Below are 14,830 nucleotides of genomic sequence, written 5' to 3' on the forward strand. Positions count from 1 at the left end.
AATGCTACCAGGTCTCTAAAGATTTTCTTGCTCTCTTTTCCCAGTGGAATTAACAGCCCCATCTTTTCAGCTCCCCAGAATTTTACTCCTATTTTTTTACCTCATAGACTCTGTCTTCCTGGTACATCCCTTTCTGCCTTCTCTGCCCAAGCACAACCTCTTTGGGAAGATGGTTTGTATCTGACTCATTTCAGGTCTTCCTTAGCTGATATGGCAAGTTCTCCAAGTTGCTTCTTGAATGGGACTGAATGGTTGACTTCCTACTTGAAGATTTTCTCAATTTGTACTTTGAGTAGGACTTGCCTGTGTTGTCAGCTCAAAAGAGCTATAGAAAATAATTTGATCACTGATCCCTCCCTTTGCCCACTGTTGCTGCTACAGAAAGTTATGCTGTGATCACTAAGGCTCATCTCTCACATCTGTCCCCTCAGGAGTAAGACTGCAGCTCTCACAGACAACAGGATCAGTACCATGAGTGAAGTTATAAATGGCATCAAAACAATAAAAATGAATGCTTGGGAAAAATCATTTATCGACCTTATTTCCAGACTGAGACAGTAAGTTGTTTTTTTGTTTTTTTTTTTTCAATATATCACAGTGTATGTTTGTACTGTTTTATTTCCTATTTTTACTAAATGGTTTAGAAGTCTTACCAAGTTTTCATATTAAGGTAAATTTAAATACTACCCCACCATCTCCCCATATGTGGCAGGAGGGTTAAGTAGAATAGCAGAGATGTCATTTTAAGCTGCTCTTCCATTTATCATCTTCTTGAAATACCTATGATTCTTACTTATACAGAAATGAAATTCTAAATACTTCTTAATACTGCAAATTCCAAATAAGCAATGATTCTAAGATATTAGTGTTTGAGATGATATTTAAACTAAAGCTATAATATAGGTTAATGTGGGGTCGCCCAGAGTCAGACACGACTGAAGTGACTTAGCAGCAGCAGCAGCATAAATGAGGAGATTATCTATTGAGTGTACCTGTATCAGGCCAAACATTATGGATCAATATTACTCATTCCAAACAGAGCCATGAAAATACTATTTCTTTGTCTTTGCTTTATGTTTGTAGATTTTTAAAAAAATGTTACATTTAAATATCTGATGAGTGTTTTTACTCTAGCACAGGGTACTTAGAATTTTCTGGGAGTACCCTGTCACCTCTCACTTTGCAGTTTGGTGGGGGCCCAGCCCTCTGCTGGAAATACACGCTCATCTTCCTTCTTCTCTGGTCTCTGCCAGTCCTAACTGACTCCTGCTCATCTTCTCAGGGTCCACATATGTGTGACTTGTCCTGTCTCTACTGCTCTGAGTTACATGACTCAGCTCTGTGCTCCTGTAGGGATGTGCTGGCTGCCTCTTTCTAATGTCTTGGTGTCTCACAAATTTTGTGTTTATTCTTTTTTAAAAATGTACACACGCATCATACCACATCTTTTTTATTTCTTTATTCATTTATTTTTGGTTGTGCTGGGTCTTCATTGTTGAACACAGGATTTCAGTAGTTGTGGTGGGCAGGGGCTACTTTTTCATTGCTGTACTTGGCCTTCTAATTGGGGTGGTTTCTCTTTTTGCAGAGCACAGGCTCCAGGTGCACAGGCTTCAGTAGTTGCAGTAGTGCACAGGCTCTAGAGCTTGGGCTCAGTAGTTGTGGCTCACAGGCTTAGTTGCTGTGCAGCATGTGGAATCTTCCAGACCAGAGATTGAACCCCTGTCTGCTGCACTGGGAGGCCAATTCTTATCCATGGGACCATCAGGGAAGTCCTGAGGTTTATTATTCTTTTCCTTTCCAAGTTCATGAGGTCCTGGTCAGGGTGGGCATTTTTTTCTGTCATCAATGAGAAGCCCAGCACAGGATATGTGGTTGTGAATGCTTGCTGAATGTATGTTCAAATCCTGTCACATTGAGCTCAATTTTTTTAAAGTGTGACAAGACATTAAGACTTCATTTAGTTGGAAAAGTGAAGTGGTGATGAAGTGTGTAGTCCTTGGTTTGGAGCAGAGTCCCAGGTGTGCACTCTGAGTGTCTCCATGACATGATTGATGGTTTACCTTAATCTGTGTCCACTCCCTAAAAAGGGGCCACTCACACAGGGCACTTGAATTCATGCATTGGATGTCAGTGGTTCTTAAAAATGCTATTTCCTACTGTCTTTTTTAGGAAGGAAATTTCCAAGATTCTTAAAAGTTCTTACCTTAGAGGAATGAATTTGGCATCATTTTTCGCTGTCAGCAAAATCATGATTTTTGTCACCTTCATCACCAATGATCTCCTTGACAACCTGATTACAGCCAGCCAAGTGTTTTTAGTGGTGACACTGTTCGAGGCTCTGCGGTTTTCGAGCACCCTCTACTTCCCCATGGCTGTCGAGAAGGTGTCAGAGGCCATTGTCAGCATCCGAAGAATCGAGGTTTGGTGACAGATAACTTTTTTCCATTGCAGGTGGATTCTTTGTAAATTGCCTCCTTTTCTGTGGTGTCACTGTGTTCCAGTTAGGTGAGATTTACCTCTCTCAGTGTCAAATCTGTCAGTCATTCCAAACTGTCTTACATACTCCTGTCTCCTCCTAGGTAGAATGCATTACAAAGAACGTAGGATCCCTGCTCATTTAGGGGCAGTAATATCAATAGTAGTGGCACAGGCTCTACATGCAGTGATGCCTGCAGGGCAATTAAAGTGACCCAAAGCAAGAGAAGGAAGGAAGCAGACTGCATCTCCTGTGCTGACTCAAATGAGATTTGTGTGTGTCTGATGAGGTTTCTATACTATAAAAAAACTATTACCCATAAAACAGATCAGCCATACTGGGTCATTTCTGATTCCCTGAGTTTATCATTCTTTCTTATGGAACTTCTAGCAACACTGATAAGGGATGGTCCGTGCATTTTACAAAACTTCTTTTTCATAGCTTTCACGGCTTGAAATAAGACATTCAGGAATATCCTTGGACTGTAGTGATGTAACGAGTGACACAGTAATTTGTCCAAAATGAAAGCTTCATGTATGTGTTGTGCAGGTGTGGTTTTATTATTGTTGATATTAGTCTAATTTTTCTTAAGGCCTTTAACTAATTGGATGAGGCCCACCTACATTATTGAGGATAATCTGCTCTTATGCTTTACTGAGAGTCTACTTATTTAAGTGTCCATCTCATCTGAAAAATACTTTCACTGTGATATGTGTTTGAAGAAGTGTCTGGGGACTGTGGTTTACCTAAATTAACATAAAAGTAACCATCACACCCTCTTGAATCCCTATCTCCTCCTTTGAGCTCTTGGATGTGACTTTGTCCTCACCAAGCCAGGTGTAAATGGATTTCTTTCCCTCCCTGAGCTCCAGACTTACCTAAAGGGCAGATACAGTGTCTCGTTCATCTTTGTAGTCTTCTCAAATAGCAGATGCTCAGAAAATATTTAACTGAAGAAAACTTCCAGCTTCATCATGTCTGGGCTCTTGAAAATGCCTAACCATTAAGTATGGTTATAGTGGAAAAAGTAATAACTCTGATCTTTTGATAGCTTATGTGATACACCAAGAACTGTGACATGAAAGGGGTCCTCCAGAAGGTTTTCATGGAATTGTGCTCAAATATTTGGGTAGGGTTTTTTATTCATTTTCCACAAAAATGCAATTGAACTGTCTGAGGCCTTAAATTTCTTCCCATGAAGATGTGTGCAGTAGTATTAAAATTATGACCTGGGGACAACATTGAATATTCTGGGGCTGACAAATTTTCTTTGTCAGGCTGCTTCGTGTTCTGATGAAGGAAGCACTTGTGATCTGGGCAGAAAACCTAAAATTTCCCTTGTGTATACAAGATGTCTGGCAGGAAGTTGGTCTAGGAATTTAGAGATCTGTCAGCAGTAGCTATTTTCAGTAAAGATGGGACCAATGGCTGAGAATAAGAGTGGTGAGAAGAGTAGGTGTTACCGTGGGAAACTGCTTCCTGGTGAAGTGAAGTGAAGTTGCTCAGTCATGTCCGACTCTTTGCGACCCCATGGATTGTAGCCTACCAGGCTTCTCCGTCCATGGGATTTTCCAGGCAAGAGTACTGGAGCTGGTTGTCATTTCCTTCTCCAGGGGATATACTCAACTCAGGGATCGAACCCAGGTCTCCTGCATTGCATGCAGACACTTTACCCTCTGAGCCACCAAGGAAGCCCTTCCTTCCTGGTGGGTTGAAGTAATTGGTGTAAGACTTTCATTTAGATATTAGATGCTTTTTCAGCCCATACAGTTTCTACAGCCCTTTAAAATATTTAGTTGTCTAGTTCATCAGAATTACCTAGTTCAGTTCAGTTCAATTCAGTTGCTCAGTCGTGTCCAACTCTTTGCAACCCTATGGACCACAGCACACCAGGCCTCCCTGTCCATTACCAGCTCCCAAAGCCTACTCAAACTCATGGCCATTGAGTTGGTGATGCCATCCAACCATCTCATCCTTTGTCGTCCCCTTCTCCTCCTGCATTGACCTTACCCAGCATCAGGGTCTTTAAACCTACATGATCATACTTTGGAGTTTCTGATTCACTAGGGTTTTTTATTTTTTCCCCAACAAAATTCAGTTAAACTGTGTCTGAGGCTTGAAATTTCTTCCCATGTTGATATGTGCAGTAATATTAAAATGATGACATGGGGAAATCTTTCACTTTTCTGGGGCTGACAAATTTTCTTTGTCAAGCTGCTTTGTGTTCTGATGAAGGAAGCACTTTTGATTTGGGCAGAATCAAAAGTTATTTGAATGGTCTAGTGGTTTTCCCCACTTTCTTCAATTTAAGCCTGCATTTGGCAATAAAGAGTTCATAATCTGAGCCACAGTTAGCTCCTGGTCTTGTTTTTGCTGATTGTATAGAGCTTCTCCATCTTTGGCTGCAAAGAATATAGTCAGTCTGATTTTGGTGTTGACCATCTGGTGATGTCCATGTGTAGTCTTCTCTTGTGTTGTGGGAAGAGGGTGTTTGCTATGACCAGTGCGTTCTCTTGGCAAAACTCTCTTAGCCTTTGCCCTGCTTCATTCTGTCTTCCAAGGCCAAATTTGCCTATTACTCCAAGTATTTCTTGACTTCCTATTTTTGCATTCCATTCCCCTGTAATGAAAAGGATGTCTTTTTTTGGGTATTAGTTCTAGAAGGTCTAGTAGGTCTTCATAGAACCATTCAATTTCAACTTCTTCAGCATTACTGGTTGGGGTATAGACTTGGATTACCATGATATTGAATGGTTTGCCTTGGAAATGAACAGAGATCATTCTGTTGTTTTTGAGATTGCATCCAAGTACTGCATTTTGGACTCTTGTTGACTATGATGGCTACACCATTTCTTATAAGGGATTCCTGCCCACAGCGGTAGATATGATGGTCACCTGAGTTAAATTCACCCATTCCAGTCCATCTTAGTTCATTGATTCCTAGAATGTTGACGTTCACTCTCACCATCTCCTGTTTGACCACTTCCAATTTGCCTTAATTCATGGACCTAACATTTCAGGTTCCTATACAATATTGCTTTTTACAGCATCAGACCTTGCTTCTATCACCATTTACATCCACAACTGGTTGTTGTTTTTGCTTTGGCTCTTTCTCTTCATTCTTTCTGGAGTTATTTCTTCACTGATCTCCAGTAGCATACTGGGCACCTACTGACCTGGGGAGTTCATCTTTCTGTGTCCTATGTTTTTGCCTTTTCATACTGTTCATGGGGTTCTCAAGGCAAGAATACTGAAGTGGTTTGCCATTTCCTTCTCCAGTGGACCACATTCTGTCAGAACTATGGACAGAGATTCATGACACTACAGGAGACAGGGATCAAGACCATCCCCAAGATAAGGAATTGCAAAAAAGCAAAATGGCTGTCTGAGGAGACCTTACAAATAGCTATGAAAAGAAAAGAAGCAAAAATCAAAGGAGAAAAGGTAAGATATACCAATTTGAATGCAGAGTTAGAAAGAATAGCAAGGAGAGATAAGAAAGACTTCCTCAGCAATCAATGCAAAGAAATAGAGGAAAACAACAAATAGGAAAGACAAGAGATATCTTCAAGAAAATTAGATATACCAAGGAATCATTTCATGCAAAGATGGGCTCAATGAAGGACAGAAATGGCATGGACCTAACAGAAGCAGAAGATATTAAGAAGAGGTGGAAGAATACATGGAAGAACTGTACAAAAAAGGTCTTCACAACCCAGATAATCACGATGGTGTGATCACTGACCTAGACCCAGACGTCCTGGAATGTGAAGCCAAGTGGGCCTTAGGAAGTATCACTACGAACAAAGCTAGTGGAGGTGATGGAATTCCAGTTGAACTATTTCAAATACTAAAAGATGATACTGTGAAAGTCCTACACTCAGAATGTGAGCAAATTTGGAAAACTCAGCAATGACCACAGAACTAGAGAAGGTCAGGTTTCATTCCAATCCCAAAGAAAGGCAATGCCAAAGAATGCTCAAACTACCGCACAATTGAACTCATCTCACATGCTAGTAAAGTAATGCTCCAAATTCTCCAAGCCAGGCTTCAGCAATACATGAACCATGAACTTCCACATGTTCAAGCTGGTTTTAGAAAAGGCAGAGGAATCAGAAATCAAACTGCCAAGATCTGCTGGATCATCAAAAAAGCAAGAGAGTTCCAGAAAAAAACATCTATTTCTGGTTTATTGACTATGTCAAAGCCTTTGACTGTGTGGATCACAATATATTGTGGAAAGTTCTGAAAGAGATGGAAATACCAGACCAGCTGACTTACCTTTATGCAGGTCAGGAAGTAACAGTTAGAACTGGACATGGAACAATAGACTGGTTCCAAATAGGAAAAGGAGCACATCAAGGCTGTATATTGTCACCTGTTTATTTAACTTATATGCAGAGTACATCATGAGAAATGCTGGGCTAGAGGAAGCACAAGCTGGAATCAAGAGTGCTGGGAGAAATATCAACAACCTCAGATATGCAGATGACACCACCCTTATGGCAGAAAATGAAGAAGAACTAAAGAGCCTCTTGATGAAAGAGAAAGAGGAGAGTGAAAAAGTTGGCTTAAAGCTCAACATTCAGAAAACGAAGATCATGGCCTCTGGTCCCATCACTTCATGGCAAATAGATGGGGAAACAGTGGAAACAGTGTCAGACTTTATTTTGGGGGGCTCCAAAATCACTGTAGATGGTGATTGAAGCCATGAAATTAAAAGGCACTTACTCCTTGGAAGGAAAGTTATGACCAACCTAGATAGTATATTCAAAAGCAGAGACATTACTTGGCAACAAAGGTCCATCTAGTCAAGGCTGTGGTTTTTCCAGTGGTCATGTATGGATCTGAGAGTTGGACTGTGAAGAAAGCGGAGCGCCAAAGAATTGATGCTTTTGAACTGTGGTGTTGGAGAAGACTCTTGAGAGTTCCTTGGACTGCAAGGAGATCCAACCAGTCCATCCTAAAGGAGATCAGTCCTGGGTGTTCATTGGAAGGACTGATGCTAAAGCTGAAACTCAAATAGTTTGGCCACCTGATGTGAAAAGCTGAATCTATTGAAAAGACCCTGATGTTGGGAAAGATTAAAGGCAGGAGGAGAATGGGTCAACACAGGATGAGATAAGATGGCATTACCGACTCAATGGACATGAGTTTGTGTAAACTCCAGGAGTTAGTGATGAACAAGGAGGCCTGGTGTGCTGCGGTTCATGGGGTCACAAAGAGTTAGACATGACTGAACGACTGAACTGAACTGAACTGAAAAGTGATTTTGTCTGGAGACCAAAATATCAATATCTTTAGTAAATGCCCCTATGTACCTGAAAATAGGCCACATTTTGGAAATATTGCCTTAGTTGTAGAAAAAAGCAAACAAAACCAAAATGTACTTTAACAAATGTAAAAAACAATAGGATTGAAAAGATCTTATTAAGACTAAAATCAGTTGAGAAGAAAAACCTTTCTTGTTTTCTGCTAGACTTTTGGGTTCAAATTTGAATTTATTCATCCAGTCATTTATTCCACAAAGTAACTGAGTGTCTACCTGAAGCTTGGCACAAGCTAGATGTGTCTGTACAATGGCAGGAGAGAATTCCTTCCTTCTTGGAATTTATGTCTCATCAAGTAGTAGATTAATAAAGAATCAAATAGTGAAAGTCACTGTGGACATGCGTTTGTGTGTCATTAGTCCTTGGAAGGAAAATTCTGAGGTGCCATGAGGTGCTTTGGCAAAGTCACTGGTGTAGTTTTGGAGGTGGTGCCTCCTGGTAAGGCTGAAGAAGTTACCTGAAGAATTCTGTGTGTGGGCTGGGGGAGGTGGGAGGCTAATGCTTCTCACTTTCCTGGGGATGTGATGTGACACAGGTTTTTAGTGCACAAGATGGGAATCTGTGCATTTGAGGAACCAAGAATGTCTGAGGCTGCAGAGTAGAGAGCTGGAGGCCTGAGCAGGGTACTGTACAGGACTCTACAGGTGACATCAAAGTTTTTATCATCTTAGAGCTCAGCCTGGCTGCAACCTGGGAATAGGACAGGGAGGTGGGGTGAGGACCCTGAGAAGAGGTGGGGAGATGAGGTGTCAGGAGGTTAATGCCATATGTGGTCCAGGAACAAGATGATGTGTTTAGGTTTAGGGTGCAATAGAGAGACTTGGCCAGATTTGAGAGATAGTCGGGGCATGTCTTGAGTTGGGTATTGAGGGTGGGAAAGGTGGATCTCAGGCTGCTTCACCTTTTGGGGCTATAAAATCACCTGAATTCACTCAAATAATGAATACTAGAGGAGAACCAAACTTGGGGAGGAAAGCATCAACTTGGTTTTGAATTCTGAGATGCTTAGAAATACCTAAATGTTTGCTGTAAGAGCCACTTCACTGACTGTCCTTGGCCTGATTCAGCTTCCTATCCTGGTCAGTTCAGTTCAGTTGCTTAGTTGTGTTTGACTCTTTGCAACTCCATGTAAGGCAGCACACCAGGCTTCCATGTCCATCACCAACTCCTGAAGCTTGCTCAAACTCATGTTCATTGAGTTGGTGATACCATCCAACCACCTCATCCTCTGTTGTCCCCTTCTCCCCTGCCTTCAATATTTCCGAGCATCAGGGTCTTTTCAAATAAGTCAGTTCTTCACATCAGGTGGCCAAAGTATTGGAGCTTCAACATCAGTCCTTCCAATGAATGATTTCCTTTAGGATTGACTGGTTGGATCTCCTTACAGTCCAAGGGACTTTCAAGAGTCTTCTCCAACACCAAAGTTCAAAATTCATCAATTCTTCGGCACTCAGCTTTGTTTATGCCAACTCTCAGTCCTCTTGCTGGAAATCCCATGATGAGAGCCTGGAGCTGCAGTCCATGGTCACAGGTCAACATGACTGACATGATCTCACTTTCACTTTCATCATGCATTGGAAGAATGGACCCTCCAGTGTTTGCCTGGAAATCAGGACGGGACCTTTGCTGCCGCTATGGGTGCACAGATCGGACACGATGAATGATTCTCTAAGACTACTACATAGCTTTGTGAAGACCTTTGTTGCAAGTATTCTCTCTTTTTAATATGTTGTCTAGGTTTGTCATAGCTTTCTTCCAAGGAGCAAGTGTCTTTTAATTTCATGGCTGCAGTCACCATCTGCAGTGATTTTTTGAGCCCAAGAAAATAAAGTCTGTCACTGTTTCCATTGTTTCCCCAAATATTTGCCATGAAGTAATGGGACCAGATGCCATGATCTTAGTTTTCTGAATGTTGCATTTTAAGCCAACTTTTCACTCTCCTCTTTCACTTTCATCAAGAGGCTCTTTAGTTCTTATCCTGTTATTTAGTTCCTATCCTGTTATATAGTTCCTATCCTGTTATTTAGTTCCTATGCTGTTATCTAACAGGTAATAGACAATGAATGGATGTTCATTTTCTTCCTCAACCTGCCTCTCACTTAGATGGGTTGAAGGGCAGCAAGAGTGGAAGAAAAGGGCAGCTGAATTTACTGATAGGTGGTTACAGCTGGGTGAGTTTTGACCACAGATGGGCTGGAGGTGTGGTGGACATGAGGAGTTTAGAATACAGTGTGGGGTTGAGCTCTGCTGCCCCCCTCTCCCCCGCAGCCTGGGACTCAGTAGACTGGACGGTCATCTCCTAGGATTTCTTCTCAGGTCATATCTGGGAGTCCTAGAAAGGAAACCCACCATCCCTGCCCACCTTGGACGGGGATGTGGTGGTCCATACCCACAGGCAGACCTACACGTGGTCTTCATAGTTTTGTGTCTTCTTGTTTATACATGTTTTTCAATTTCCTTTTTTTTTATAGAGAATATGAGGACTTATTATGATTTTATGGTCCAAGAAGTCCCTCTATTTTTTTCTTAATAAGAAAAGGAGTCTGAAGGTCTTGGCATTGAATGACTCCACTAGGATTGTAAATATCTTATCTCTGAAGCACTGAAAGTCCAGTGATTTTACATGCCATAAAATGAGTCCCTGAGGTTATATTGTTCATAAAACAGGTTTTCCATTTCCAAGCCACTGGGAACTCAATCTTTTTGGCTACAGTTCTGATGTTGATACTTTCCTGCAGAACCTGTTCTGGGTCTAAGAGAAATTTAATTTCAGCTTTTTCATTAGCCTGAGTCCTGGAGAAGAATCCAGCCAGCACTTCTGCACCTTCATGAGTTGGTCATGTACTGAATGGAATGTCATTTAACCCCTGGAAGACTATGACTCTTTCCCTACTCAAACCTATTATTTGTGAACAAGCACTCAATAGATTTAATTCCTTACTTAGTGCTTGTTTTTTACTTTCATCTTCTTTTTTTGAAAGTGGAAAATTTCTGTTCTACTGTGCACATACTTAACATTGTTTTTTTTATCTTGGTAACACATTTAAGCTAAAATTGGAATTTCTGTCTAGACAAAATGTATAACATACATGTGTAACCTTTTGCTTGTTGCTGTGTTAGCTCAGACTGTGTAAGGCTATAGTAGTCATGTAGTCAGTGTTTGTACTGATTTGAACTAGCCCTACAGTCTATTCCTTGCCTTACCCATGATGGTTGACTCTGTGCAAAGCTTGGTCTCAGTTGGAGTTGTGACTGTAGGTGCATGAATGATGAAGTGTCTCCCCTCTGTGTGACTTACTACCTCTCTGTGGATTCAGAGGTAGGGAGGGCAGTGTGAGCCTGGATTGTCCTGAATGGTTCCATGGAGAGTTAGCATTTGAGATGGACTCGTAAGGATGGGTGGGGTTAGTACTCAGGGTATCCAGGCAGAGGCCACCTGGGGAGTGTGGACTTAGGTACTGATGGGTCTCTGGGTGTGTTAAGCGTGGTGGACACTCAGAGGTGCTGTAAAGAGATCAGGAAGAAGTGGTGTTGGGATCGGTTTGGTGGTGTTGGGGAGGGCTGGGGAAGGAACCAGCAAAAGAAAAGTTGTATTAATATTTTCAGTGGTTAATAATGGGTGGAAGTCTGAAATTATATTGTTTTAAGAGAAAAGCATGGGGAGAGGGATGAGCTGTGTCAGAACAGGTGAGAACTGGTACCTGGCTGACTACGAAAGAGGTGGTGTGGAGAGAGAACTCGGGCTGCGGTGGTTGAGAGTCTGCAGAGGAGTCCTCAGAGCGCTGTCCGTCCACCCTGTCTCCTGCTGGACTCAGGCTCCGAGCAGGGAGGAGGAGCCATGCCCAGCATTAGGCTCTCAGTGAGCCTGCATGAGAGGAGGAGGCAAAAAGTGGATGGCGCCTCCCACCAGCTGGTCTTTGAGAGAGATGCAGGGATCACGATGTCTTTCTTTTCCTGCACAGAAGCAGGTTTTCATGTTCAGTTTTTAACCAGTTGTTCTTTTGCAGTAGAAGATTGCAAAAACATTTATGATTTGGGAGCATGATATTCTGGGTGTCAAGGACTTGAAGTGTGTTTATGATTTTTAGGGTAATAGGTTACTGATTATGAGTTGTTTTCTTTCTCCCACATCCTCAGATACTTATTTCAGTTTCTCCCTATGTTGATTTGGACTCAGTTTGCCTGGGAGTCCTAGAATTACCCATGTTAAAGCTGCTTACACAGATAGTTTATTTTTCTCTCATGCAAGTGTCCTTATAAGGCTCTGTATGGGTTTTCTGGGGTTGCTGTAACCAAGTACCACAAACAGGTGCTTTAAACCCCAGAAATTGATTGTCTCTCAGTCCTGGAGCCTAGAAGTCTGAAGTCAAGGAGTCAGCAGGGTCACCATCCCTCTCTATCCTGCAAGAGGGAATCCTTCCTCGCCTCTGTTAGCTTAGGTTGTTGCAGGAAAACCTTGATCTTCCTTGGCTTGTAACTGCCATCACTCCAGCTTCTGTCTCCATCATCACATGAGCATTTTCTGCCAGTGTGTGTATGTCCCTGGTTTTCTCTTCTTATAAGGACACTAATATTGGATTTGGGGCCTACCCTACTCCAGTGTGATCTCACCTTAATTGATTACGTCTGCAGCAACCCTGTTTTTAAGTCATATTTTGAAGTAACAGTTTAGGATTTCAGCAGACTTTTTTTTTTGTGGGAATCATCCTCCATGGTGTTAGGGACTCAGACTCTTTCTTTTTCCTAACAAAAATTTAATTTTATCTGTGCTGGGTCTTCATTGCTGCACAGATTTTCTCTAGCTGTGGCAAGCAAGCTTCTTATTGTGGTGACTTCTCTTGTGGAGTGTAGGCTCTAGGTGGCTAGGCTTCGGTAGTTGTGGCACTTGGGCTCTGGAGCTCAGACTCAGTAGTTGTGGCACATGGGCTTAGTTGCTCTGTGGCACGTAGAATCTCCTGGACCAGGGATCAAATTCATGTCCCCTGCATTGACAGGCAGATTCTTATCTACTGCATCACTAGGAAAGTCCCAGACTCTTTCTTATTACTCCATTTTGTATGGCCTTGACCAAGCTGGCAGCCTCCAAAACCCAGGCCTTGGGGCAGGGGAAGGTTCTGGACATTGTCACTCTCCACTGACCTGGATTTAGTCACATGGCTGCTCCTATCTGCTTGGGAGCCTGGAGAGCGAGGGCCTCCTTCCAGGCTGTTACTTGCAGCTAAAATCTGGGGTTTGGGAAGAATGAGAGCAGATTTTGAGCATAGCGAGCAGTCTCTGCCACATTTTCATGGTTCTTGGAAGAGGCGATGGCACTGGGGTTGTCTCAGTTGTTTACTCAATTTCTCTGCCATAGTAGCTTTTCTTGTTGGATTATGTCTAGCATTTGCAGGACAGGAGGGAGTTTTCCTACATAAGATTATGCTAGCTTTGTAGTGGTTCTCAGGAGTTGGTTTTAATCAGCTGCATTCCACTGAATATGACTTCCCTGATGGCTCAGATGGTAAAGCATCTGTCTACAATGTGGGAGACCTGGGTTTGATCCCTGGGTTGGGAAGATCCCCTGGAGAAGGAAATGGCAATCCACTCCAGGACTATTGCCTGGAAAATCCCATGGACAGAGGAGCCTGGTAGGCTACAGTCCATGGGGTCGCAAAGGGTTGGATACAACTGAGCAACTTCACTTTCTTTCTTTCTTTCCACTGAATAACTGCTAAGCAATGTGAACATGGCAAGAAGTGGGAGCTACAGTCATTCCTGTTGTAGGAGAGAGGGCAGTGTCTAAGAAGAAGAGACAGTGATTGTGGAAAGATGCTTGTAAAATATTTTTAAGAGAAATTTAAGAGTACTTCATTTTTAGAATAATGACTTAAGTGATAATTAATGGAAAACAGTGATACTGACTTAAAACAGGAGAAAGGCAGAGTGTGTTTAAGTGTCCAGGGAAAAGTCATGATGCAAAACAGGCATTGCCAGGGTTTTCATTTGGCATCTCTGCCACTGGTCTTGTTGTCCCAGCCTGTCCTGTGCCCCTTGATGCCTGAAGGCCTGGGCATGGCCTTCCTCACTGTGTTCCTAGCAGTGTCACATGGTGCTTGGCACCTGGTGGGATTCAGTAAGTATTTGCGGAATCGTTTCCTACCAATTCTCCTGTTTATTGTTAGTAACTCAAAAAGTAAACAATAAAAATGTCCAGTCGCTAAATGTGTTGAAGTTTGAAATAATATTTTCTCTTAAAGGGGGAACCAGGATACTTGTTGAGAAAGTCACTACTTTCTTTGCTCATGGCCAGGAACTGTTTATTATATATATATCTCTGTATGTATATATATATGGGGCTTCCCAGGTGGTACTAGTGGCAAATAACCTTGTATTTATATGACTTCCCAGGTGGCACAGTAGTAAAGAATCCTCCTGCCAATGCAGGAGATGCAAGAGATGCAGGTTTGATCCCTAGGCTGGGAAGATCCCCTGGAGAAGGAAATGGCAACCCATTCCAGTATTCTTGCCCAGAAAATCCCATGCAGGTCTCAAAAGAGTCATACTTGACTGAGCAGTTAAACAATAGTGTTTGTATATAAAATATTCTTATATGTGCTTTATATATAAATGTTTATATATACACATACATATGTATATAAAACACTATGCATGCTATATATACTACATTATATGATTATGTATACCATATGATATATATTATTCTATATACATATATTATTTAGTATGTTCTGATATGAAACAAAACTAGTTTAAGTATAGCTGACAAAATGATATGTAGGCTGTATAAAATCTTTAATTATAAATTCCAGGAAAGCAATTATTTTTGTTTGTGCTTTGTTCTTGCAGTTTAACAATATGTGTTTCTCCTTTTTTCTGTAGAACTTCCTATTACTTGATGAGATACCACAGCTCAATCCTCAGCTGCCATCAGATGGTGAAACGATAGTAGACATGAACAATTTCACTGCTTCTTGGGATAAGGTAACAAGTCCTCCACCCCAAGATCATGACTACTAATTGA

At 41.8% G+C, this 14,830-nt stretch overlaps 1 protein-coding gene across 2 annotated transcripts in view; it reads left to right on the top strand.

The window, feature by feature from the left end:
- Nucleotides 1-14,830, top strand: part of LOC107131247 (ATP-binding cassette sub-family C member 4) — a 152,923-nt gene that overhangs the window by 27,744 nt on the left and 110,349 nt on the right. For both annotated transcript variants that reach the window (XM_024989162.2, XM_059884478.1), the window contains 3 exons: nucleotides 432-557; nucleotides 2,173-2,422; nucleotides 14,689-14,790. In XM_024989162.2, coding sequence (XP_024844930.1) covers nucleotides 432-557; nucleotides 2,173-2,422; nucleotides 14,689-14,790 — 478 coding nt within the window. The remainder of the gene's footprint in view (nucleotides 1-431; nucleotides 558-2,172; nucleotides 2,423-14,688; nucleotides 14,791-14,830) is intronic.

The sequence above is a fragment of the Bos taurus genome, unplaced genomic scaffold (genome assembly GCF_002263795.3).
Source record: "Bos taurus isolate L1 Dominette 01449 registration number 42190680 breed Hereford unplaced genomic scaffold, ARS-UCD2.0 Leftover_ScbfJmS_264, whole genome shotgun sequence".
Taxonomy (NCBI): domain Eukaryota; kingdom Metazoa; phylum Chordata; class Mammalia; order Artiodactyla; family Bovidae; genus Bos; species Bos taurus.